This window comes from Salvia hispanica, chromosome 4, assembly GCF_023119035.1.
Source record: "Salvia hispanica cultivar TCC Black 2014 chromosome 4, UniMelb_Shisp_WGS_1.0, whole genome shotgun sequence".
Lineage (NCBI taxonomy): Eukaryota > Viridiplantae > Streptophyta > Magnoliopsida > Lamiales > Lamiaceae > Salvia > Salvia hispanica.
In genome coordinates, this window is record NC_062968.1 from 51319218 (window position 1) to 51345996 (window position 26779).

The following is a 26779-nucleotide window of genomic DNA, read 5'->3' on the forward strand; positions in this document are numbered from 1 at the left end:
AAAACTCTGTGCTGAAAAGTTTAGCCTCAACTATGGCGAAATGGAGGGAGTTTTACAATTTCTGAATAGGGGCAAAAAATTTCAACGACTATGGCAAGTTGCTGATTGACATATTTCATGATGGATGCTTTATGTAAGGCATTTTTCTTCTCAAATTTAGCTGCCAGTTTCTTCTAAAGAACATCGACATTTTTCTCTAGAAAAATGATCGAAAAATACTGCACTCGATGAAGCACCAAATGTAACCAATTCTTTTTAATGTTCCATTATTTATCACTCAGACACTCACTATCATCTAATTTTACATCATATTCATATAAGGGCAACTAGACATGTTGACAATCGATAGAATAAAAAGCCAAACATTCTTGGCTTCCAAATTGAATTGTTTGATCCATTCAATTTATAATATGCCACCAAGCTACAACAATCTTTTCATTTTTAATCTACTTGATAAACTAGTTAGAACTGTGAGACCAAATCAAGAAAATAAATATAGTGCAATATACGTATAATTTATGTGAAAAATCAAACTAGTTTACGATGAAATCTAGAAATCGATCTATGAAATCTAGAAATCGATCAGTCATCCAATAAAAAATCTAGTGCGAATGAAGAGGCGATACAATAAGCGGCTCAGACGACCTAGAAAAACTGGAACATTGAGCTGCTGCTTTCTCAGACTCCTCATTTTGGTGCCTGATCCCTTCCAGCAGCGTCACCACATCCCTCATCGTAGGCCTTTCATCGGGACAAGCGTTCACACACAGCAAAGCTATCCCTACCACTTGCACCATCTCTTCTGTTTGTGTGCTCGAATTCAGCAGCAGCTGCTCATCACCAATGGATGCAAAATCTCCGACTCTACTTCGGAGCTCTTCATAAACCCATGTCACAATGTGCCTCCCCTCCGGTATTCGGGCATCCATCGGCTCCATCCCCGTCACCACCTCTAGCAGCACAATGCCGTAGCTGTACACATCGCTCTTTTCTGTTATCTTCAAGCTGTATCCATATTCTGCACAAAAGTAAATAAACTAATGGATTCGTATTCACATGTTTTAATACAAAACTAATAAAACACGAGAGAAAAGGAAAAAAAGTACTTAATAGTTAAAGTTTGTTCGTGGATAGTGGGACCCACGAGAGTTAAATATTTCAAGTGGACTAATTTTAGGGACAACCAAAATGACTAGTATTATTTGAGGATGGAGGGAGTACTTACCGGGAGCTATGTAACCATAGGATCCTGCCACAACACCTGAATCTGTTGAAGAATCATCCACTAGCTTTGCTAGACCAAAATCTGCAAGAAAAGCCTCAAACATAGGACCTACCAAGATGTTGTTGGTCTTGATATCTCTGTGAACAATTGGAGGGCTACAATCATGGTGTAGATAAGCCAGCCCTTGTGCAGCTCCAATGATGATATTATACCTTGCATTCCAATTAAGAAATGTTTTATTCTCATGAAGCAATCCTGCCAAACTCCCATTACTAATGTAATCAAACAAGAGCAGTCTTGTTTTCCCATTGTCACAGCACCCTAGAAGCCTTACTATGTTCTTATGCCTTATTGATCCTAGCGCTGTGACTTCTGCAGAAAATGAGTCCCTTTGATGAATCTCATCTGCTGTCTTTGGCCACAGTCTCTTCACTGCAATCAGCTCCCTCGTGTGAGTCTCAACGCGGTAGACAATCCCCGAGCAGCCTTTTCCCACAATGTTTGCATCTCTGAGTTGTGTCACAACCTCTTCAACTGAGAAGCTGACCTTTTGGAAAGGGGTGAATTCCCATTGAAGTCCCTTTTCTTCGTCGTCATTAGAAGCTCGGGTTCTGTTGTAGTAATACATTGTTGCCATCATCAGAACTATGATGAAAATGGAGACACTGAGGATGGTCAGATTCCTAACATATCTCTTTGCGTGGCGGCTGTCTTTACTAGGAAAGCAGTTGGTCTTGACAAAACATAGGTTGTTGTTACCAGCAAATGAATCATAAGGAAGGTTCTGGAAGAATTTAGAATTTGGAACTTGACCTGAAAAGTTGTTGTATGAAACATTCAAGGAAACAAGATTGTCCATGTTGCTGAGGACTTGCAGGCTTCCTTCCAGCATGTTATGAGATATATCCATGTTGGCAAGCTTTGAAAAGTTCGAAAAGCTTTCCGGGATGGCTCCTCTTAGGGAGTTCATACTCAAATTCAAGAGTATGTCCATTTCCTGGAGATGACCAATCTCATCAGGGATGAAGCTACTAAGTCGGTTCCTGCTAAGATCAAGTAACTGCAAGCCCATACATAGGCCTAGCGAACGAGGAATAGAGCCCGAGATTTGGTTTCCACTCAGCACAAGTTTGTTCAACGATGAGAGGTTGCCTATGCTTGTAGGGATGTTTCCTGATATCTCATTCATGGAGAGATCCAAGACGTTCAGTTCATGAAGAGATACGAAAGACAGAGGGATCTCCCCTTGAAGCTTGTTTCCGTGGAGATCAAGCAGCTCCAGCTCTTTGCAGCTGCCTAAATCAGGAGGGATTTTCCCGGAAAACCTGTTTTCAGACAGCTCAAGGAACCTAAGACTCTCAAGCATCCTTATCTCCGAGGGTATGTCTCCTTCCAGCATGTTTGATCCGAGGCGTAGCCTGATTAGGCTGCTGCAGTTGCCAATATCAGCTGGGATTTTACCAGAAAGTTGATTTGAAATCAGCAGGAGCTTAGTTAGATTCTTGAGATTGAAAAGCTGTCTTGGAACTGTCCCAGTGAGGTGGTTATAAGACAGGTCTAGATCTTGAAGTTTCTTGCAATTCGATAGCTCTACCGGTATATCTCCTTTGAGATGATTCTGCCATGCAAAAAATAGAGTGAGTTCTCTCAGTTCACCAATGGTAGATGGAATCCCTCCAGAAATGTTGTTGTTGTCAACTTCAAGCTGTTTTAAGCTAGACAGATTGCCTATATAGTCTGGTATTGCACCGTTGAAGTGGTTATCCGACAAAAGCAGCCCCTCCAACTTGGCTAGTTTTTGAAGAGATGGAGGGATTCCTTCAGACAGAATATTCATTGAGAGATCAATCAGTGTCAAACATGAGCAGTTTCCAAGATCTTGAGGGATTTTTCCTATGAGATGATTCTCCCACAAAAGCAATCTCTTTAGATCCTTCAACCTCCCAATTTCTGTTGGGATTTCACCAGAAAGTTGGTTTTGATACACAAACAAGTTCTCAAGACTGGAGCAGTTACCCAACTCTGGTGGGATGGAGCCAGTCAGGTTTGCAGTGTATATCGAAAGCGTCTTGAGATCCATCAGCGCGCCTAAAGTAGCCGGGATCCGGCCAGTTATTGAGGTATCTGCAAGGCCTAAAAAGGTTAGCCTTGTGCAGTTTGATACCTGAGGTGGAATCTCTCCATCAATGAGGCTTCCACCTGCTCTAAAGACTTCAAGAACTGTCAACTGGCCTATTTCTTTTGGGATGTTGCCATAGAGCCGGTTGTCAAAGAGTTCAAGCTGCTGGAGATTGCTGCAGTTTCCTATCTCTTTTGGAATCTGTCCCTCTATGTAGTTGGAACTCAGAGATAGTTGCTGCAGAAATGCTAGTTTTCCTATCTCTTGTGGTATACTCTTTGTGAGGCTATTGAAACTGAGGTCTAAAGTGATGAGGGAGGAGCAGTTTCCCACAGAAGAAGGGATTACACCAGTTAGATTTGTGTTTGAGAGGACAAGAACACGAAGGAACGCAAAGGAGAACACGAAAGTAGGGAATGTGGTGGGGAGATGGATGGATGTGATAGTGATTTCTGAGACAAATTCATGATCTGTGCATTTGATGAACTCCCAGCTGCATGGAGTCTGATCAGTGTGTTTCCACGAAGAGAAGAAGCCGGCTGAGGACGAGGAGTTGAAAGTCGAAAGCCATGTTAGAAGAGACAGGCCTTCTTGGTTCAAAGCTGAAATGGTTGGAAATGTTACAAGTATCAGTTGGAATAAGGTGAATGCTTTGCTTGGCATGGTGATGTTTCTTGAGCTTCTTCTAGCAAAAATGCAATCTTGGAATGATTTTCCATTCATTGCTAAAAGGTGGTTCCATATTTGATGTTTTTTTTCTGAGATATACTAATATTCTTGCATGTTATGTTAGCCATTTTGAGATAAGATCTTATGGTATTGAAAAAAAAATCCTTTCTTGTCCACAAACACATTGTCCCTACTACCTTATACTTTTTGATTGAATATTATTGAATATTTGTGTCACATAATCCAGTGTAAATTCTAAGTTTAATCCAATGGAACATAACAAGTTGCTTAAAGAATATGAGTATATATCCCTCTAAATAATGAGGAGCTATAATATTATTGATCTTCAAATATTTTAATTTCTTTTATTATGATAAAAGTTAAGCTATTAAATGAAGACTTCTCTCTTTTCGTGATTCATGAACCTTCCCAAGAAACCTTTTTTTGACACCATGCAATAATTGGTCTGGCTAAGGTTATAGTATTAAAGAATTTATGTCTAAATAATTATGTGCAGAAAATCTTTGTTTGATTTTTTGGCATCAGTCTTTTTTAAGAGCCCCTCACCATGTGTGCTGACATCCAACTTTTATTTGCTGCCATGTTTCCATTTGTATTTTATCTCATGATATCGACTATTCATTCTTCTTTACAGCAGCTCAAAAGGGACACTCGATGTATCATACTCTCCGGTTCGAGCCTATCATGACATGATCCTAACTTTTAACGCCGAATTTATTTTAAATCTCACCGACACATGTAAAATGTGAAATGGATAAGTTAATTGTATGTTTGACTTTTCAAATTCAATGGAAAATTAGAGCTTTAAGAAAAGAAGACACCAATTCAGATACTAGCATAAAAAGTACATTTTGCTAATAATAATAAGCATTAACCAAGAGAAAATTATTATGGTGATGGCCAAAGTAAGAGTTTGGGCTGTTGTACCTTTGATAAGGCACAGTATTGGGCTACAGATGTAGTGGGCCGTGATTACCCAACGATTATTACTTCTAAGCTTATGAAATGTAGAATTTTGATCATTGATATCATAAATTCAAACCTCTAAAAGATTTTAAGATAGTGCATTGGTTGGCCCTATCTTTAAGTATTTTGTATTGATAAAAGCATTTTATATGTACTTCGCTTTCTTGAGCCCTATAGCTAGCAAGAGTGAGAATGAACTGAGAGTTTTACGAGAGATAATCTAAAATCAAATAAAAATTAATTTAAATGTATATTATGAAAATAACAAACATAACAGGGTTATTTTTGTAAATTAGTTTTGTTATCATGAATAAATTAAATAGGTTGCCAAATATTCACTCGGAATTTGTTTACCAGATCATACATATAAGTCATTTTAAAATTATTATAAACTTAGTCAAACACAGTCTATCTTGATTAATTTGCATTTCATAATCTCCTAATAACTTAAACTTAAATCATAAATCTCCATGTGTAAACATTTTGAGTTTTAAAAGTGAGTCTCGTGTATATCTCATATAGCACAATTATTTCAATCGTATTCAGCTATTAAGTTTATATAAAATATCATTACTAATAGCTAAGAGTCGGCTGCCATTTACTATTTGAGGAGTTAATTATAACATTTTAAATTATTTAATTAGGTGTTCAGTTACTATTTAATTGAATCATAACTACCTAGCTACAACTTGCAAGAATCCAATTATGCAATAAGTTTACCCCAACCTAATATAGTTCTAAGAATGGTCCCTTATTCTCCCTGTTACGTTTCTACATCCACCTCTTTCTTTTTAGAAATAAATACTTATAATAAAATTATAAAATATCAATTTCTATGAGATTGTGCCTAATTTAATCATAAATTATCAAATGAGCAAACTTTTAGTCTCATCGATCAAAGTGTTATTCTTCATTAGATCCATCAATCTAGATTATATATATAGCATGAGCTTCAATTTTTGGCTAGATTCCTACATTCCGACCCGACAAAGTAGTGAAAGAGCAAATTATGTAAATCTCAACATGTTTCTCAAAGAAACGATCTCTTACCAATCACACATACACTGCTGACAAATTTAAACTTAAGACATTATACATAACTACCTCCTTTAAGAATAGCTGCGGTGTCCGAACTTGTTGATATTGGACTATATATATATATATAAAGAAATTAATTGATTGTTTATTTAAATTCTTAATTATTGTACTTTATTCTTGACATGAGTACCAATTTATGTAACTGCCTACCCAGTTTATATTGCGTCCTCGGTTCCCTCACCTAATTAAAGAGGCATGTTAATTCGGATTTGCACCATCTAATCACGTCCATTTTGAGCTATAAATGCCGAGAAAAAAAATTGATATTGTGAAAGATGTCTTCATCAATAGTCATTATCATATAAAGGCTAAATATAATCAATATATATATTGCATAAAACTATTCGTTTTTAATTTATCATGAACTACAGCTTGTAATTAACTACGTGTCTAAAGATTAAGATTAACTTTTACACACATGTATATATTTCCATGTAACTTTGGATACCAAATTGTTAATCTGGCGAAATATTTAGTTAATTTTTATTTATTAGTCAAAATATAATATTCGTGATGCAATTATAACACTAATTAGATGTTTATAACCAACTAGTCATGAATTATTTTATAACTCATCAATGAATTAAGTTGACTAGTCGAATTAGCAACTGACACACATATGAGACATGTATATCAGGAACCAGTTTTTAAAACTAAGAATCAATATTTCACTTTTTGATGTTAGAATCTACTAAGATTCTAATTATGACATGTGATCATTTCTGCTAACTAATTCAAATTAAAATAACATTTACGTAATTCGTACTCCATCATTTTATGTCATTTTATTTACTATTCCTTATTTAGTTAATCCAATTCTTTTATATATTATGATAATTATCACATTATATTGTATAACGTATGTTTTTTTTTTAATATTTACATATTTACTGTCATGATAGTATGCTCAATGATGATATTATGTTGTGTATTAGAATGATGCATGTATTGCTATATAATGATATTCCCTTAATTAGATATGTGATGAGGTTTCATTTAATTCAATGACGGACGCAGAAAATAAAGCTCGTGGGGTCGGATAATATACATAATTAATAATAATAATAATAATAATAATAATAATATTTAAATGATTATTTTAAAAATTAATTTAATTAATTATAAATATAGTAAATAATTATTTTAAAAAAATATTTCATATTGTGTAGTCATATCTTTTGTTATGAATGATATATATGTTTCCTAGGAATATCTATATTTAACAAAATCTACTTAAAAATTTCTTTGATCATTTTGTAATAGTATTAATTGAATGTTTTTTGCTCGATATGTATTAAGACAACCTCCCAACATATTTTTGCAGCTTATTCAAAAGAATTCAGAAAATACATTTTCGGTCGAATATTATAAACTCCCTTAAAAGTTACTATATTTCAATATTATAAAAGTAATAATCGCTTGATAATTTATAATTAACTTCAAAAATCCAATAAATGAAATAAAAATAGCTTGAAATTATGGTTAATAACATATATATTCTGTAATGATCATGGTGACTTACTACATAAGCCATCTATATGTTGATGTTAAAAGGGATCGACTAATTTTAGTATTTTAAAAATAGGCCGTGCGTGATGCCCTTTCATTTAATTAATTATTAAAATAATTGGAAATAAAAGAAGTGGAATCGTTTCCTTTATTACAGACTATATCTATTCTTTTTTATAGTCTCTCTCCTCAAATCCCCAATCTTCCTTATTACTCCAACTGATTCGTCCTCTCTGTTACTCCGACGAAGGCCAAACCATGGGGTGGAGCTCTGCCGTGTGGGGTCGGAGATGCTGCTGCATAGGGTCGGAGGTCAAAAAACTGAAGTTTCTTGACAGCCTCAATGAACGGCGGTGGGGTCGGTCGACCCCACCCGACCCCACCTACATCCGTCGTTGATTTAATTGAAAGTTTGAAACTCACAACAATATCTATCAATCACATTATTTGTTCTATGTCATTGCACTACTTAAACAGTGTCAGTACAAATGAAACGGTTTTGATGAGCAGACGGATGTGGTTTAATCTTATAATGATATTGAACAATATGTATAATGATATCACAAATATTAGATGTAAACCTTTTTTAAGATCTAATGAATCAAAATGTACTACTTCGATTATTAAGACCATTCATACTTTAGTGTGATATACTATGTAAATATACATGTCATTTGCTCAACAAGACGATCTAGGCGATCTACTTCTATTAGTATCACAACATCGAATAATTATATTTTCTATCGCCAATCAAATATTATAAGGATTTCCGTAGTTCATTGCACGGATACCAAACAAATCACAAAATATTAGTAAAATAGTGATTTGTGAATTTCATATAAACTAGTATAATATGTACTATATGTGATATACACGCAATCACAAATGCGCAATCAACATCATATATGTGCATCACAATCCACCTACTAACATAAATTGCAATTAGTAACTCCATGTGCCATAATTATTTGACGTGTGAGAAAAGAGTAGCAAAACCACCCCCACACCATCAACACAAGTGAAGAAATAGGACAAAATTTCATTATTCTCTCATAAAGTATAATATAATATTTTATAGACATCATTATATTTTGCCACTAGTCCCCTTCATGGAATTGTGACATTTAACTTCCAAGAATCAAGAGAGAAAAAAAAGGATTTGAAAAGGGAAAGAAAAATTAGGAATTAAAATAATTAATAATCCTTCCCATTTAATAAATCAAGGGTGGAGTAAAAATCATAGGAGGCGAGATCAAAAGCGCCCCAATCATCCGGTGTTAACAGCCCACAGTCTTCCACCTGCACCATCGGCTGCTGCTGGTACGCGAAGCTCGGCAGAGTTGTACCTTCCTCCCACAAAATATCCTCCTGCTGCATCTCAAACCCATAAAACTCCTGGCTACTAACATCCTGACACGTGGACATCTTAGGCATCACCTGCTGCTGCAGCTGATCATCTCCAATCAAACCAAACGGCGTCGTAACGTCGTCGGAGGACGATCCGGTGCTGGCGGCGGCGGGGCTGAGCGACGACTCGGCGCTGCCGTGGGTGACGTAGTTGGCGAAGACGGCGGCCATGTCAATGCAGGGGGCGGCGGGGGCGGGGGCGGCGTAGGGGGTGGAGGCGGAGGAGGAGTGGCGGCGGGCGCGGCGGGATTTGCGGCAGCCGCCGCCGACGGGGACGTTGCGGAGGGAGCCGCCCTTGGTCCAGTAGCGGCGGCAGGCCTTGCAGAAGTAGCGGGGCTGGGAGAGGCTGTAGTTGTTGTAGTAGCAGAATTTGGTGTTGGAGGAGGCGCAGCGGGGGCAGCTGGGGGCGATCTCCGCCGTCGTGTACTTCCATTTGCCGTCCATCGCTATCATGCTCATTGGATTTTATTTATGGCTTTTGAATTTAGAGAGAGAGTGTTAAGCATTAGATCCAAAAAAATGAGAGAGGGAGTGATATGATGAGGTGAGGAGGCCTTTATATAGAAACTTTATTACTAGTTCAAATAAAATTAAAATATTAGTACTATTATCTATACAATTAAAGCATCAAGTATAAACACTACTCTAGTGTAATGCATATTCAATGTTGTCTTTTTCATTTTATATTTAGTTTAATATTATTACATTATTAACATTTGCAATTTTTAATAAAACTTATTAAACAAAAATTTGATTGATTTATATTTTCTATAATTTAAATAAATGAATAAACTAGTAAATTGATAATTGACTTTCATAAAAAAAAATATCAATAACAATGTTCAATACGTATATTAGTATATAGGGGTGCGTTATATTGCTAACTCATCAATGTTGTGTATTAAAAATGTCAACATTGATCACATTCCTTAATATATAAAACTAAAATATAAATGTTAAATATGCATTAAATGAAAGTGGTGCCGTTGATATGTAATATGAACATTTAACTAGTACTAAAATATCAGTCATACTTGATTTGCACACATCTTGGATGCAAGCTAATAGATTGTAATTTTATAGGCTCAATTCGAACTTTTAAAAAATTAGTGGATTATTCGATTAGTTCATAGGTTTCAGAAGACTGTTACAATATACCTAACTATAAGTCACACGTGTCTAAACGACAGATTTAGGTATAAGAGGGGTCGACGGACCTCACTGTTAGCCTACTAAGGTTGAAAATTTTCATTAAATAAGGCATTTGAAAGTACTGCCGACTCCATGGCAAGACACTTCTAAGTCATTCTTCGTTCGTCATCCATTCTTTTCGTCATCCATTCTTAGGGACAGCCGCCTCGCCGCATCTATCTTTTGACGATGGGACGACCTTCGTAACTGTGTCCCATCTCACGGCCACCAACGCTCTTTCATCGTAATATTTTAGTTCCATTCATATGTAAACATGCTCCTTTTTTTCTCTCTCTCGGAAGAGGTGACTATTGGACGGTTAGCGAGCCGTTAGGAGTAAGGAAGTATAGACATGTGAGGAGGAAAATGGGATATTAAGACATAAGCATGTTTAATTGAGGCAAAGAGGTTACGTTTGGGTAATGTGGCATTTCCCCATTGGTTGTTGATGACCGCGATTGATGCCTATTGGTCAATGCCATCCCTCCTCAAATTTTCCATTTTGGTTGATTTTTTTCTCTATTTCATTTTTGCATCACATAGTTTGTTGAATTTTAGACAACGAGTTTCTTAACAACCATCTTGTTGCATTTGAGTAATATTTCCACTTTTATATTGCCTACAAATTCTATATTTCAGTATTATGTATTTTGTTCTACATTTGAATCGCTTGTTTTGGATTTGAACGTCTTGCAAACAATATGATGGATTATGTCTAAATATATTGAATTGATATTTTCAAAATTATAGAGCGAAGTTAGTTTTACAAAATATTTGCTTTCGTTATTATATTTTTTTGAAGGTAAGTAGTTTCTAAAGAAGCATAACTACGGTAGCAGTAAAAAATAATACTCCATCCGTCTATAAAAAATAATCTTGCTTTTATAATTTTGGGATATCGACAAAAAATAGTCTAATTTCTAAAAATGTAAAGTTTCTCTCTCATATATTATCCATTTTTTTCGCTCTCCTTCATCCTTTTTTTCTCTCCTTTCCTCGCTAGTATTTACCAATCTCTCACTAAAACTCGTGCAATCAACATATAGAATATTTTTCTTTGACGGAAAGAGTAGTATATTCAAAGATGTTTGTTGGAAAAATATTAGGAACTTACGAGATTTTCACCTAACTTTTATCACCCTTTCTTCTATTTCTCAGAGCTTGTGTGATTGCTCGTTTAACTTGGTCAAATCCTGATTCATTTTGCAACTTTAAAAATCAGTCTTGAAAAATAACAATGTTTTGACTTGTTTGTAATTATCAAATGGTGAACTTTTTTTAAAAATAAATTGTGTACATATATGATATGCCGGTCGAGAAATCATACGTCACATAGTGAGTTAAACCTATTAATACAAAATATGGTGGCGTTTCACTGAAAAACATCAATATTGTATTAAACATAAGTAACCAAATTTTTCCTTGTGGGAAAATTGCGAACAAGTCCAATTCACGATTTTCCTTTGGAGTTTTAAAGTTGTAGAACATGTAGAAAAATTGACAAAATATCATGATTTTTCCGACAACTTATTCTTATTTTTTAGAGTGAACTACACAACTAATCCCTGATCTTGTCATAAAATATACCAATGGTTCCTAAAAAATTTTATAGCATTTTTGGTACCTGACAGTCTTTTATACCCTTCTGCATTTGAAAAATCTCCTAAATGCCATGGAGGGCATTTTCGGTATCTGAAAATTACAATTTTGGTACCTCTTCGATCATGCAATTATTTTGAACATACATAAAAGCACCTTTTACAACAAAAATATTTTCTTTTGAATTAATTCACTTGAATTTTTTAAATAATTACTTCAATAATGTATAGATTAGGCTTTATAATAAATTTTTTTTTACTATAGTTCACTTTAATATTTTTATTAAAAAAATGTGTTACTTGCAAGAGTTCGCTTTAATTTATGTTAGATATAATTCACTTAAATTTTAATAATTACATTTAAAAAATATTCTTCATTATACTATACTTTAATTAACGTAATTAAATATCTATTTTTCACTTAATTATAGTAACATTTAAATATTTAAGTAACATTTTTTAAATAAAAAATTGCTATAATTCACTATAATATTTTTTCTTCTTAAATTTTAAAAAAATTTAGTAAAATTTTAAGTAAAAATAATTCCCACAAAGAATTTTCTATAATTCACTTTAATATTTATATTTAAAAATATTACTATTAAATATAATATTTTCTTCGCAAATACATATATTAATATGTATAAAAAATAATTTTTAATTTTAAAAATAAATAAAGCATAATTAAAACATATGGTTTCTTATTTAAAATTTTGAAATCATAAAGCATCAAATATTATTTAAATGAAAGTATAATTGAGTTTATAAAAGAAAATGGTGATGGAAGAAAAAGTGGAAAAAATTAAAAGGGCAATAGAAAGGTCTAAAATGCCCCTGAACTTAAAATTTCACACTAGTGGTGCCTAGGGTTACTTTAGTCTTATCGTACCAAAAATGATATAAAAAAAATTTAGGCACCATTGGTGCATTTTTCGACAAGATCAGGGACTATCAGTGTAGTTCACTCTAAAAATACTCCCTCCGTCCCAAGTTACTTGAGTTGTATTCCATTTTGGGTTGTCCCAAGTTACTTGAGTCATTTCTTTTTCTGGCTAAAAACAATACATCTAATGTCACATTCTTTATTCTTTCTTTTACTTTACTCTCTCTTCTTTCTCTTACTTTATTCTCCCATCTACTTTATTTAACTCACTAAATACAATTTTCTTAAATCTCGTGCCGAAAAGAAACGCTTCAACTAACGCGGGACGGAGGGAGTACCATCTATCAAATCTTCAATTATTTTCGGGAAATTCGTGTGTTAACTGTTAAACGTTATACTTTTGGGGAATGGGGATGGGCGTGTGGTGCATTTTCCTAGAAAGAAGTTATTATTTCTTGACTCAAAACAAACAAAATCTCAAAAGTTCAACTCACTCGAAGTTGATTACAAAAATCAAATAATTCGGTGATTTCATATTCATAGCCATTTCAATACATGCAATTCATGAATCTTTATAATTATTGTTTTATATAACTGGAACCCTTTCCAAAATATTTTCACCACATTTCGTCGGCAAGCCTTTGGACAAATACATCGAACTTAATTCACTCACCTAGGGATCGGTAAAGAATTAATGTAATAGCTAGAAGATAATTATAATAATTAATTGTATTAGTTAATTCACGTCAAATGGTGCACTCCACATGCCCATGTGCCTACGTGGCAAGATTTGGTGAAGTTTGATTTCTTAAACTCCACTAAATCATGTTGGTAAATCGTTTTAAAAGTGACTAAATCATTAAATAAAGGCCCAAATATTATATCTTAGTACTTCCTCGAATTCAGTCATTCCCCCTGATTCAGTTCCTCAATTAACTGTGCGTTCATTTCAAAAGTCAACCATTTCATAATGCAAAATTAAATTATAATCATTAAAAAGGTCAAAACTTCGTGGAGGGTTAATGTCCTTTTGCTCATAGATTTTAGTCAAATGATCGATCACATAATTAATTCAACTCACTTGAAAGATTTTCTGATTTTTCCTTCTGCTCAAGCAATGTATATATAGCATAAGAATATTTAATTCGAGGTTTGATTTTTAATATCGATGTATGAATGATGGTAAAGAATATGAGCCAAGGGACCGGATACTAGATATTTCCTTTCAAAATTTTAAAATAAAATTATGATTTTTTTTGTCTTTACCCTTATTTAATGAAGTACTAGTATTTATAATTTAGTACTCCCTCTGTTCCATAGTAATGGAGGCAAAACTTTTCGGCACGGAGATTGAGAAAAATTGTGTTAGGTGGTTAAGTAAAGAGAGAATAAAGTGGAAAATGAAAAAGGTAGAGAGATGAAGATAGAAAAAAGTAAGAGAGAGTAAAGTAGGTGTGAAAAAATTTGTTGACTTTTACTAAAAAGGAAAATGACTCTATTACTATGGAACAGACGAAAATGGAAAAACGCCCCTATTACTATGGAACGGAGGGAGTAGTAATTAGTTCTATAGATTCATTTATTAAGGTTATTAGTAAAAATATAGAGGTTAAATTTATGCAAGTATTTTTAATTTGCTACAAAATGAAAGCAAAAATTCATTATATTTATCATCATTGATCTTGATTTGTTTTTACTATTTATATTACTCCATTAAATTCTTCACACTTCAATCATTTAAATGAAATTAAATTCAACACTAAATTCATTGTAGCTGCAATCCAAAGGATATAAAAGAAAGTAAAAATGTAAAATTGAAAGGTATGGTCAAATATTTATTAGTACTAGCTAGTTGCAAAAGTCTCAAGGAAATTCATGTGGGTGTTTTGGGTCATTTTCGTGTATGAGTTGTGCAACGAGACACAAGAAAGATATTAAAACTCAATTCCTTACACGGATCTAATAATTACTATAGTTTTCTTGGAAATAAGCCTTCTCCATACCTCATTTTTCTAACTATATTTACAAACAAGCGTAAAATAGGTAGTACTTCATTTCATTGTAAATTAGTGTTCGTATTTTTTCCGGATGTCACATCGATAGTTGTTTATTCTAAAGAAATATTGATCTTTAAACATAAAAGACTGTTCAAAGCTAGTGGGTCATAGAGTACTATTATAAACACAAAAGACGAAATGAGATATAATCATAGTGAACTTCGGGAGGCATAGGGACGTCTGCAATAGAACCCCTATTATAAGTTTTGTACTAATATTCATTTCTAAAGATTACGAATAAGTGCAAAATATTATAGGCGAGTCATATTTATTTTTTGGGTTGTCCAAATGGTAATCACTCGTTATAATGATCGGAACTTGGGAAGGTGTAGGGATGTGCAAAGAAAGTCATGATATATGTTTGAATTGAGTTTGATGGAATAAAGATTTAGAAATCGTTTGCATGTGGGTGATGTTGGTCTAATTTGGGTGTGTGAGGGGTCCCTAATTCCTCAGGTGCTCTTTCTAGCTAGCTACAACAACTATATGTTTGCAATTAGGTCATGTGGTATAACAAGTTGGAATGTTGGATGATATTGTAAAATTTTGAACCGTCCTAGAAAATTTTGTCACTTCCATTTATAATAATAAAGCCTACACAACTCATCACACATTGTAATATAGCAAATTAAAGGTTGGTAAAACGTGAACTTATGGAAATTTTTAATTTTTTTCAGAAACTTCGAAATTAAACAAAGCTTCTTAATTTTGCATTAAGATATATATAGTTCATAAGTTACGGTTGGAATTTGATCTTAGTTTTGAATTAAGAAATTAGTCATATTTGACTACATTTACACCGATGCATATATTGGTTCTTAGTCACACAAAAATTGTTACACTTCACTCGATCAAAATCAGTTTTTGGACTATATTCAAATTCAGCATAAGTGAGGAATACTTGTCCTATTATTATCTTGGTTCCATTCATATTTTATCTGACGAGTAATTACAGCTTACACCATACTTTTTCATAGAATTTACATATTTTGATAGTAAGATTACGAAATTAAAATGGAGAATTCTATTGTTATATTTCCTCAATAAATGGGCCGAAATTCGGGCTTTCTTTAACCCATTCAAATAGCTCAAATTTACGCTTTCTGTAAATAGGCCAAAATCAATCCACCTTGGGCCGGCCGCGTTTAAATAGATTTTATCATTTTCATGTTTGTACAATCAAAAGGAAAGATAAAGTATAATAATTTTGTTTGTTGGTTTAGTGGCAGAGTGATAAATGTGAGACCAAACTATAAATTCACTGTGATTGAATGACATAATACGAGCACATTTATATTATTAAATTGACAAAAAAAAGGGATACAAATCAAGTCATTAATTTAATAAGGTAATTCTTTAAATACGGAGTACTATAGAGAGACAAAACTTCATTGTTATTCCTCTCAGTCTTCGTTTTTTCTTCGATTTAGAACTTAAAGTCTCCATCCATTTGAATACTAGTATGATTTTATATATTATATAATATAATGTGTAATAAAATGGTCAAAGTCCATTACGATAATATCACTAGAATACATATATATTTGAACTTTCACTAAATCAACTTCTTCTTTTTTTTTCTAGAATCATATATTCCCTTTTTCCTAGGTAACCTTGAAGTTGACATTCAAGTTCTTGTTTATGTGAACTAAAATCGGAGCTCAATATCTAAGATTTTCTATTTTAAATGGTCTAGCTAAGTTTGACTCAATAATAATAATTTAATTTTGTTCTTATTTATTTTGTTGAATAACTAAAGGTGCATTTTTGTTCGTTAAAACGCCAACAATATCCTTTCATTTCTAGTCACTATATATGAGAATATAGTATCTTATGATTTTTTTTTCCCATCAAATGTCTAAATTCAATAATTTTGGCATATTCTATAATCTTTGAGTCTATAACCAACTAGACAAACACACCTCAGATAAACAAATGAAACTTTACTTTTTTTTATTAAACGAAGGTTTATTTCTTCTAGAGTTTCTTCATTATAAATATTTGAAATAATTAAAGTGTAGGGTGCGAAGAAAAATGAAAAGTTTACGATCCAGCACAAAAAGACAAATTGTTGACCCAACTAATCTTGCAATAAACTTCCAAAAGCTACTTTTGGCCAATAATATTTTGTAAGAAATGTGAACATGTATACAACACACGTTATATGTACATTATTTATATGCTATCCCTCTTAAAAGTTGAAATTTAAAAATAATACTCTCTCTGTAGTAGAGGCATTTCTTTTCGGCACGGGATTTAAGAAAAATTGTTTTAAATGAGTTAAGTAAAAGGAAAATAAAGTAGAAATGAAAAAAGTAGAGAGACGAAGAGAGAGTAAAGTAAGAGAGAGTAAAATACTTTTTGCCATAAAAGGAAATGACTCAACTACGGAGGGACAATCCGAAAAGGAATACGACCCAGCTACAGAGGGACGGAGGGAGTATCTTCTAATTAATTAGGCTTGTATATAGTAATTAAATTAAATTACTGAATACTGACCTCAAATATGTACACCTAGCTAGCTCGAAAACCGATGCATCACAAAATTCTCGTTATCAAAAGTTCTTGAATACAAATTCTATATGCCTATTATATATTCCCTCCATCCCTCTGTAGTGCATCATGCATTTGTACACAAATACACTAAATAGATTAATAGAGTCATGTGCAACAAAATGAAGAAAAAGTGAGGGACAAAAATTGAGGCCATATGTCGTTAGAGGATTATAAATAAACGGTTAGTGAGTTGAGTTCGATTTTAGTTTTAAGAATAATATCAAGAAGCTACGATAAAAATGATGCAACTTTGTTAAATTTCAATAAACTAGGTTTAATTTTAATTTTGATTTCAAAAGAAAGAGAACTCTCATGAAATGTCTTTTAGGCTCAACATTACATGTCTGGCTCTGATGCGGCTGTGACCCTTTCAATGCTTTGTTAGATATAAGATGAAGATCAATTGAAATTAATTATCTTTCTTCACCTTACTTAGGTCATTTTTAGACAAAGTGAACAACTTTGACTACATCAATTATATATTGTGCTAGCAAATTCGCCTTAGTATTTGACAAAGAATGGATCGTTTCCTAATTGTACTACGGTAAAAATTATCTAGTTATTTAAGAATTATGTGTAGATTTGTTTTTAGAAGATTTAATACTGTCCCATCAAAATAGTGTTCTTGCATTTTTCAGTTAAGAAAAACATTCAATGTTGTTCGGAGTATATCTTATTTGCAATAGTTTTATCTTTGCTCTTATTTATTGCTGAGGAAATAATTTCATAAACATTAAATAAATTTAGTTTTGTAATGACGTACTATCTTTTAAATTTCTACTACAAGATATACATTTATCGTACTAACCAATTTTGTTCTAATTTATTAAAACTAGCATGGAAGTGTTCAATCGAATAGATTACAAAGTCTATAAAAACTCTCGTAGGGCATTAAAATAATTAAAAAAGGACATGTATTTATCCACTAACCATAATTTAGACACCGGAGCACGGCTCATTGTCATTGATTAGGTAATAATTGGAGTAGTAGCAGCCAATCAAGAATCTGTATCAAAGTGTATTATTCATCATTAAATGGCTTATTTTTAACATACTAAAATGATCGTCATTACATATTTTTAGTAATTAGTAATTTTCTAACACAGTATAAAATTAATACTTCATCTTCATCTGTCTCAATTAAAAGATAATTGAAACATTCTTTTGACACATGATTTAAGAAAGTGATGGTAAACAAGTTGAAATAGAGAGAATAAAGAAGGATAATAAAATATAAGAGAGAAAAAGAAAATGAAGTATGAGAAAGAATAATTTTTTGTCAAAAAATGAAATGACTCAACTATACCTGAAAATAATTCAAAATAAATTACTAGTTCAACTCAACAAACTTGGAATTGAGGAAGCATACAAAAGTATGATTCAAATTCCAAAAATACAAAAAAGTGGCGTTTACTGATGAAAATTACCTCTAGTACTCACTGACAGATTGTTTGTTAATAAATTTTTTACACCTAATTACTAGTGGATTTCCGACAAAAATATGCATTTTTTAAATTTTGGAAACTCTTCTCTCTAGTGAGGTGGAACCCATTCTTCATGAACAATACTTTAATTATTTTTTCTCTCTACCTTTTTTTTACGTTACTAATTTTGCATTAATCATAGTGTTGAGAGCTCAAAGTACATATATTTTTCTAGGATGAAGGCCGTATTAGTTTTAAATGAGACAATTAATAACAGACGGATAGAATATATTACAAGGCAACGGAAAGAAAACACTACTTCTTGCCTCTTCAAATCTTTTGACAAATTCAAACTCAGATCCTCAAACCCCAGAACAATACAAATTATACAATACACAACTGGCCAATAACTCTAAAATACTCCTAATATTATATTTGAATTCACACATATATATAATACCCTTGCTCCATTGACAAACATAGCTTACATATTCGCCATTGCCAAAAAACAAAGCAAACAAACCAACATTTACCACTCATGGACACGCCCGATTTCTTTTCCGGCCGGTCTCCGTCTCCGAGGAGGGAGCTCCAAGGCCCCCGCCCCGCCCCCCTCAAAGTCCGCAAAGAGTCCCACAAAATCCGGAAAGCACCCGCCGCCCACCCCCAGGCGCCGCCGCTGCCGGTGATAATCTACACCGTTTCCCCCAAAATCATCCATGCAAACCCTAACGACTTCATGTCTCTAGTCCAACGCTTGACCGGCCCCAACGCCACGTCACCCTCCATCGAGCGAACCAAGTCGCCCGACGTGAGAAAAACGGCCCAGGCCGATGGGGTCGAGATAGATTCCATTATTCGAAAAACCGGCCAATTTCCCGGGATTTTATCGCCAAATCCAAATGCACTTCCTCAAATCCATCCGAATTTGTTCAATATCTCGTCGGATAATAATAATTATTTCCATGATTTGAGCCCAGTTTTATATAGCAGTAGGAATTATTCAGAAAACAATCTCATATCGCCAAACACTTTGGATCTCTTCCACAGCTTATTTGAGGTGCAATCGCAGGAGGAGCTGCAGGGAAGGTAACCGTAGGGATTGAATGGGATTCTGGTTTCAGACAAAAGGGGAATTTGCTACGTTATTCCTTAATTCAATGGCCATGAATTATGAATCAATGTGAGGTTCATGGCTGTCTTTAGCAAGTGGGCGCTATTTAATTCATATTCATTATTATTTCTATACATCTCTTTTGCAATTGAAAAATTAGTTTTGTGGGCCTTTTTAGGTTTTAGGCTCAAATAGTTGGTTTTTGGTTTACGTTCGTTGATTGTATTTGTAGACTTGTAGTAATCATCTTAATTAGTTTATGATAGTGATTCATTTTTTTGTCACATTTAGACTGGACGACTGATTTTGCCGTCCTTGTAGTTGTAGCCTTATACTCATTCAAATACAATTTGTGTGTGTGAAATCAACAATCAATATTAATGTTCAATCAAATCTTACGTTAAGTTCTGGTCATTTCCGACTTCCGAGACTTTGAAAATCAGCGGAAATATAATGAAATTTGGCTTTGTATACAGTCATCCCACAATCAATAAAATGGTGAAATAATGCTAGCACTAAAAAACAATAGGTGTATGTAATTGGAGGTTGTTAAACAATGTTTGTCTATTCATAAAGAAAAAGATATTATTTCGCTCAAAAACATCCATATAGGTAAATTAAATGTAATTGATCTGACTTTTTGTTGGGTAATTGAGAACAAATTTAAAGTTCATGATTTTTTTCAACCAATTTTTTAGATTGTGAGACAGCTCTGAATTTAACAAAACTTCATGGGTTTTTTTCCAGCAATTGTTCATTCTTATTATTAAAAAAATATGTGGATTTTGTGTATACAGTTTTTGCAGAAGAGCCCCTATATCGAATCACGCGTATATTTTGTAATTGACTTATGAAAAAATCAAATTCAAAAATGAAAAAAAATAAAAAATACGTATGATTCTGACTCATTAAATTGTAAACATCACTTCGTTGTTCGTTCGGAACGCATGCCTTTTATTTACGATGTAAATAAAATTCAGGTTAGAGATTAGATAATTAAAGAGATAGTAAACTTAGCTAGTAGCACCACCTTCTGCGTTCTTAACTGTTGTGAAGCGTCTTGATGTTTGTTCATTATAATCAAAATGTCGTATGATAAATTAGTAATATAGGCCTGCATTTGACCAGTGCAATATTTGTAGCAACTGGACCTATGTTCACATGGAGTATATTGTAATGACATAGCACATATTATTCCTTGAAGTATATAATTCAGATGGCTTTAATTATGAAGAAAAAATAAAGTAACGTGCGTGGAATGCTTATAAATTTGAAAAAATATTGTTGTTTTGGTTAAAAAGGAAAAAAACTGAAGTGATTAATTGAAAGGTAAAGGTAGATGATGGTGCAAAGATTAAAATATAATTTAGGCCATTATCCGTCCACCTAATACACGGAGACGTGTATAATTAGTTAAAAATTAATGGATTAATTAAATTCGACGGCCATCTTAATTTTTTATTCCTTTTTTATTTTACTAATTATTCTTTTGCCGATGAATACATATGGCAAATTAATCCTCGCTTGTGGAATATATTTTCCATTTTTTTGTTCATTTTTACTTTTCCTTCCTATTCGATTATGTATGCAACTACAAGAACGGAAAATTGATAGTGGTATGGAGTATTAAATTTGATATTTTCTCATTTAACACAGAAGAAAATTAGCATTTGATATTTTCTCATTTAACACAGAAGAAAATTACTCCATAATCTATTGAGTTACATTATTAAATTTCCTTTATAACTTACAAGAAATTAGATTTCGAAACTAATCTTACTTCCGTCTCACCTATCAAATAAGAAATTAAAGTCAATTGCGAAAAATGAAAAGAAACAGAAAAATATCAGCTACTTGAACAAGTGGGGAAGCATGATCACATTTTCATCTTTATTTTCATCATCTTTTTTATAATTTGACGGCAACGAATATATTAAATTGGCCCCATCTTTGAATAATTAGCCCAAATTTTATCTCTTATGGAGTATAATGAAATTATTAAATCTACAACGTAAAAAGTTTGCGAATAGTATCAGTGCAAAGCTATGCAAATAAAGCATTTTCCCAAAAGTCTATGATAAACAGTAGTAATTTTTTTAAAAATAGCCAATGTGCCATTTTAGGAAATGAAGTACAAACAATTGCAATATCAAAAGAAATCACATTTCAATATATATGGCCTGCAGCCTCTTAATGTATAACTGCACCATCAATTAACTTATAACCTATATAAGATTAATTTTCACTATGTGTAGCATTTTTTGATGTTCTTTTACCTTCAGCTTTTTGATGGGGGTAGAAATCTGATCAAGACAAAAACCATGGGAAAATCAGTCATCAAATGCTTCAGTTTCTCACCTTCGGAAAAACAGCCACGTACGATTTTCATGGCCAGCACTTGACATACAAGCCTAGGATGCACCTAAATCACTAGTAGAAGAATCAATCTGTGGACTGGGTAGGGCTCCGGTCATCACATTTTTTTCTTGTCCAGGGAAGCTAAGCAACTTATCCTATACATGAAGGATGATTCGATGGGGCAGCTGGTTTTTCTCTAAATACACCCCACAGATAATATTTGTTTTGAAATCCTGCAGAATGATCATCCAAGAGTTTTGGTTGCGTAAGGATTAAAATGCGAGAAGCAATAGTATTACATGACATCAAGGAACAATAACTTACTCCAGTAGCGCAGAGGCAATTCTGTCGAAGTAAAAATCAATAGCTCCGCATTCTGCACAAGCCCTTTAAAAGCAAGTTCTTTATGAATCATTTCCTGAACCAATTGCGCAAACACTTGGTTGCTTTCATGAAAAAGTATGAAAGGATTAAGTCAATGCAAAGGAAAAAAAGTACTATAATAGACATTGTATGGGATGAAAATTTATTTGAATTGATACCGTATCTTGGATGGAAAGAAATAGAGTGCGATGCTATCGCTATTTGGTTCTGATGTCTGAAAACTTTTTGGCCATATGTCGGATTTTGGAAGCATTTCAAGATGGAGGATTGGCTGAAATTGAGAGGCTTCTGCATATACCATATGGCATGCTTTGTTCGAAATGTGAGCAACAAGCTCATCAATACTGTCATGCTTAGAATTCCGAACGTTGAAACTTCCCCTGTCATTTTTACAAGTTAATTGCTGTTGAGCATGCCTATAAAAAAAAGTGTAACTAGGTAATATGCAACCATATTGTGGAGTTTCTTACCTCCAAACTGGCATGGCGATTGGTTGAGCAACTGAGTAATCTACATATTTGTCTTTGCTCTGTTGACTTGTAGAAATCTGCTCCACTTTGTCCTCTGGTCCTCTGCTTTTAATACGGCCATCGCTTGAACCTAAATCCTTTTCTTCAGGGCTCAAGTCAGCAAGCTCCTTTGCATGAAGAGGTTGAGCAAAACCGGTTCGAAGCACTTTCTTCTTTTCACTTAAACTCTTTGAAGCCCCATCACTTAAAATGACAGGATGATCAGTAATTGACTTGAAAGGTTTAGTCTGATCTTTCTGCTCACAGCTTTCATTTTCTTTCATGCTCGAGGGTAATGTTGAATCAATCCCCGGTCCAATGCCCTCATTGATGTCTACCTTTATATGTTCATCGTAAGTTGTTGTATGAAGTCTATGTTGGACTTTGGCAATGGTGGATCCCATTTTATTTTGTGTTCTCTGTCTCTGTCTCACCTTCGTTTTCCTGTTCTTGATCTTTTTTTTCTCTTGATCATCACCTGCAAAGATGAGATGATCTGCATCGGCACCTACGATGCCAAGATCAGTATTTGATTCAAAAGTTTTAGTTATGCATGTCTGACCTCTCTGCTCACAGCCTTCATTTACTTTCACCTTCGGTGGTAATGTTGAATCATTCCCCTGTCTTATGCCGCCCTCATTGATGTCTACCTTCGTATGTTCATTGTAAGTTGTTGTAGCAAGTCTATGTTGCTCTTTCTCAGCCATGGCTTGTGTTCTCTTTCTCTGTCTCTGTCTCACCTTCGTTTTCTTGTACTTAATCTTTTTTTTCTCTTTCTCTTGATCTTTTTGCTCAGAACATCCATTTTCTTTCACACATTCATCATAAGGTGTGTTACCAAGTCTATGTTGGTCTTTCTCGGTCATTAATTCCATAATGTTTTTCTTTCTCGGTCTCTTCCTCTTCTTCTTACTCTCGATCATCTTTTCCTCTTGATCTTTCTGCTCAGAGCATCCATTTTCTTTCACTATACAAGGTATTGTCGAATCACTCGCCGAATTTGTGCACTCATCGGTGCCTACTTTCACACATTCATCATAAGATGTTGTAGCAATTCTACATTCTAAATTTCCTTCAACATTTTCACTTGCACCTCCTAGTAAAAGGGTAGCATTTGCGTCATGTTTTCCATCCAATTCATCCTTACGAACATGCTCGTTTTCATCTATCACCCGACTATTTTTCTCCTTTTCATCTCTAGAAGATCTTTTAATATTTTTTGAAACTTTATGATGTCTTGTCTGGCATGGGATGGCATCACGCTCGAAGACAGCGGATTGATTTCCCACTTTTACTTTACAGTCATCACAAAACCAACATACGAATTCATCAAAAGTGTCTGGTATATTATCAAGGCAGTAGCTGAAACAACAGAAAATAAAGTCAAGCAACACAACCCATTATTTGTTAATCACTAAACAAAATGAACACGCCAAGAGTCTGTCGGAACAATCTTTATTCTTCACCAAACTCTCTAAATCCAAGCACAACCTAAACAATAGCTTTCTTCTAATTTTATATAGGGCGTTACAAGAATAAAGTTCAAACATAGAGAGTTCTATAATTTGCAGGCAAATACAAAGAAACTCGAGATAGATTTAGAAAGACAAAATTTCCTCATTTGCGCTAGACTAGACCAGAAAGATATAAATAGCGCAATTTGACACAAGCCAGACCACAAGCAATATAACGGTTGCTTCTTTAACAACTATATATATGATCCTAAAAATGTGATTAGTGTAAAAGATCATGAGATGGTTATTAATTTCCTGAATTTAATTTCTGGGTCAGTCCATTACTGATAAGGAAAGCAAGAGAGGAAGGGCTGAATGAGACAGCATACACCATCAATTATATCCAGCTTACCGATGCACGGCAAATTTCAGACATCTGACGCAGTGGACCAATGCATTCTCAAATCCTTTGTCGCCACACTGAAGACATATCGTTCCCTCGATCTGCATGATGATTTTATTCAGACAACCATACCATTAACTAGTTAAAGAAAGAACTCTCCTTGGTTATTTCGTCAAGTTTGTCTCAGATAATCGTTAAAGTTTCGTTGATTAAAAGAAACCTAGAAGAACGAGTTCTTGAATACCTACCATACCGTAAATTGGTAACAGAAATCATCCAACATATAACCATCAATACGAAGTCTTACACCATTTTAATTAACACAACCTTCCTAGTCAAACATATTGCACAAGGACATTTTATAGCTAACAGAACAATTCGAGTCAAACATAAATCATATTCATACAGCTAAAATACTCTTCTTCACCACAAGGAGAAATCAAGATGCTTATGAATTTTCAGTCTCCATAAAGATTACTAAAACAAATACACCAGTTTTCAAGCAGAAAGCCCTTGATTCTTTCTTGAAGATCATTAATACATTTCATATGAATCTTTAATCCTTAGAGGCCAGATATACATCAAAGGGCAATAACAAGTGAATGTGAATTTCTTCAGCATTTCCTTCTCTTTCATTTTTTAGGCTGAAAATCAAGATTTGCAACTTACATGAACAAAAAAAAGGGAATGCCCATTACAGAAAAAATATAAAAAGACAGCAATTTTCCTCAATATACGTACATGCAGAAACAGATTCACAATTCCCACACATTAATCCCTACGATTAAAAATTACCAACTTTTTCAAAAAAAAAATAAAAATTGGGGGAGCTGTACCATTGATGCAGTAATTTTTCTTCCTCCTTTGCTTCGCTCCTTCTTTTTATTCTTCTTTTCCTTAATTGCACACTAAAAGCTCATATAAGAGGACTGGAGAATCATTATCACTTCATTAAGTTTGAATTTTTCACATGATTCAGAAAAGGGTTTATTTTTCAACAGCAAACCCTAAGCCCTCTGTTGATTCTTGGGAAAAGGGAAGAATAAGAATTGCCAAATCAAGTTTTACATTTATTACTAAGGATTAATTGCAAAGAAATCGTAGCATGGTAATTTTGTACTGAATCAATTGCAAATTTATAACATCGATTATGCAATTACAACATTTATTCCAACAAATATTTATCCAATGTTCATTGTATTTTCAATCTTAATCACATGTAGACTATGTCACGTATCTGTCCATAATATGCAATTGAATTTTTCAAAATACTATTTATTCTAATAATCGGTTGATTTATTTTGACATTATTTGATAATTTTATTCTTCAAATAATCAAAATTTTATTTTATCAATTTATCATGCCATACGTAAACAAATACTGTAATCTTTAAAATACATTAATGACGATTTTTAATCTTGAACTCAAAAAAAATGTACTACTAATATTAATGATATAACGAATTTATTAGAGATAATATATAGAAATGATGAATAAATACTAAATACTCATTTTGATAAGATTGGCATGCTTACATTATGAATCTTGTAATTAAAGGGATATACCAATATTTTGTGCATCTATTAAAAGTACATTTTATTACTTAAAACCAATCTTGTGATGCATGGGTTAGGCTAAAAAATAGTAGGAGTACTACTTTAGTTGATGCCCATAAATTTATCATTTAAACTTAATTGTGGAGTAATAAAGAAACTAACTTTACTAAGAAATCTCCTCAAAACAAGTATGCCTAGTTTTTAAGACATTATTTTTACTCCAAGAATATATAGGGAGTACTTATCTAATAAGTAGTAGTACCACTTTGTGAGCTCT

The 26779-nt window shown here is 33.4% G+C and overlaps 4 protein-coding genes across 6 annotated transcripts; 1 reads left to right on the forward strand and 3 right to left on the reverse strand.

The window, feature by feature from the left end:
- Nucleotides 1-481: 481 nt before the first annotated feature.
- LOC125219520 (LRR receptor-like serine/threonine-protein kinase RGI2) lies at nucleotides 482-4093 on the reverse strand. Its single transcript, XM_048121518.1, has 2 exons — nucleotides 1226-4093; nucleotides 482-1018 (listed from the first exon to the last, which is right to left on the reverse strand). Exons 1-2 carry the CDS (start codon nucleotides 4065-4067, stop codon nucleotides 603-605), a joined length of 3258 nt encoding a protein of 1085 aa, XP_047977475.1. The 5' UTR covers nucleotides 4068-4093; the 3' UTR covers nucleotides 482-602.
- A 4533-nt stretch (nucleotides 4094-8626) lies between these two features.
- Nucleotides 8627-9529, reverse strand: LOC125223879 (dof zinc finger protein DOF1.2-like). Its single transcript, XM_048127192.1, has one exon. It carries the CDS (start codon nucleotides 9471-9473, stop codon nucleotides 8802-8804), a length of 672 nt encoding a protein of 223 aa, XP_047983149.1. The 5' UTR covers nucleotides 9474-9529; the 3' UTR covers nucleotides 8627-8801.
- A 9668-nt stretch (nucleotides 9530-19197) lies between these two features.
- On the forward strand, nucleotides 19198-20121 carry LOC125224288 (protein MKS1-like). The gene has a single exon (XM_048127666.1). The coding sequence runs from the start codon at nucleotides 19262-19264 to the stop codon at nucleotides 19814-19816; it is 555 nt and encodes a 184-aa protein (XP_047983623.1). The 5' UTR covers nucleotides 19198-19261; the 3' UTR covers nucleotides 19817-20121.
- A 2025-nt stretch (nucleotides 20122-22146) lies between these two features.
- Nucleotides 22147-25968, reverse strand: LOC125218855 (DNA ligase 1-like). 3 transcript variants are annotated; one of them, XM_048120634.1, is made up of 7 exons: nucleotides 25782-25968; nucleotides 24955-25046; nucleotides 23651-24450; nucleotides 23050-23566; nucleotides 22738-22959; nucleotides 22520-22641; nucleotides 22147-22428 (listed from the first exon to the last, which is right to left on the reverse strand). In XM_048120634.1, the coding sequence occupies exons 1-7, from the start codon at nucleotides 25782-25784 to the stop codon at nucleotides 22346-22348; spliced, it is 1839 nt and encodes a 612-aa protein (XP_047976591.1). In that variant the 5' UTR covers nucleotides 25785-25968; the 3' UTR covers nucleotides 22147-22345. The 3 variants fall into 3 exon arrangements, 2 of the variants coding, with proteins under 2 accessions (XP_047976591.1, XP_047976590.1); XM_048120633.1 differs by having other exon boundaries at nucleotides 23050-24450; XR_007176037.1 differs by having other exon boundaries at nucleotides 22399-22428; nucleotides 22520-22613; nucleotides 23050-24450.
- Nucleotides 25969-26779: the final 811 nt, after the last annotated feature.

Coding starts and splice junctions, on each gene's coding strand:
- LOC125218855 (XM_048120633.1), bottom strand. Junction 22,960..23,049: donor ATCGCCATGCCAGTTTGGAG/GTAAGAAACTCC, acceptor TAAAAATGACAG/GGGAAGTTTCAACGTTCGGA. Junction 22,642..22,737: donor TTCTTTCCATCCAAGATACG/GTATCAATTCAA, acceptor TTTTCATGAAAG/CAACCAAGTGTTTGCGCAAT.
- LOC125224288 (XM_048127666.1), top strand. CDS start 19,262: ATGGACACGCCCGATTTCTTTTCCGGCCGGTCTCCGTCTCCGAGGAGG.
- LOC125223879 (XM_048127192.1), bottom strand. CDS start 9,473: ATGAGCATGATAGCGATGGACGGCAAATGGAAGTACACGACGGCGGAG.
- LOC125219520 (XM_048121518.1), bottom strand. CDS start 4,067: ATGAATGGAAAATCATTCCAAGATTGCATTTTTGCTAGAAGAAGCTCA. Junction 1,019..1,225: donor CTATGGTTACATAGCTCCCG/GTAAGTACTCCC, acceptor ACTTTTGTGCAG/AATATGGATACAGCTTGAAG.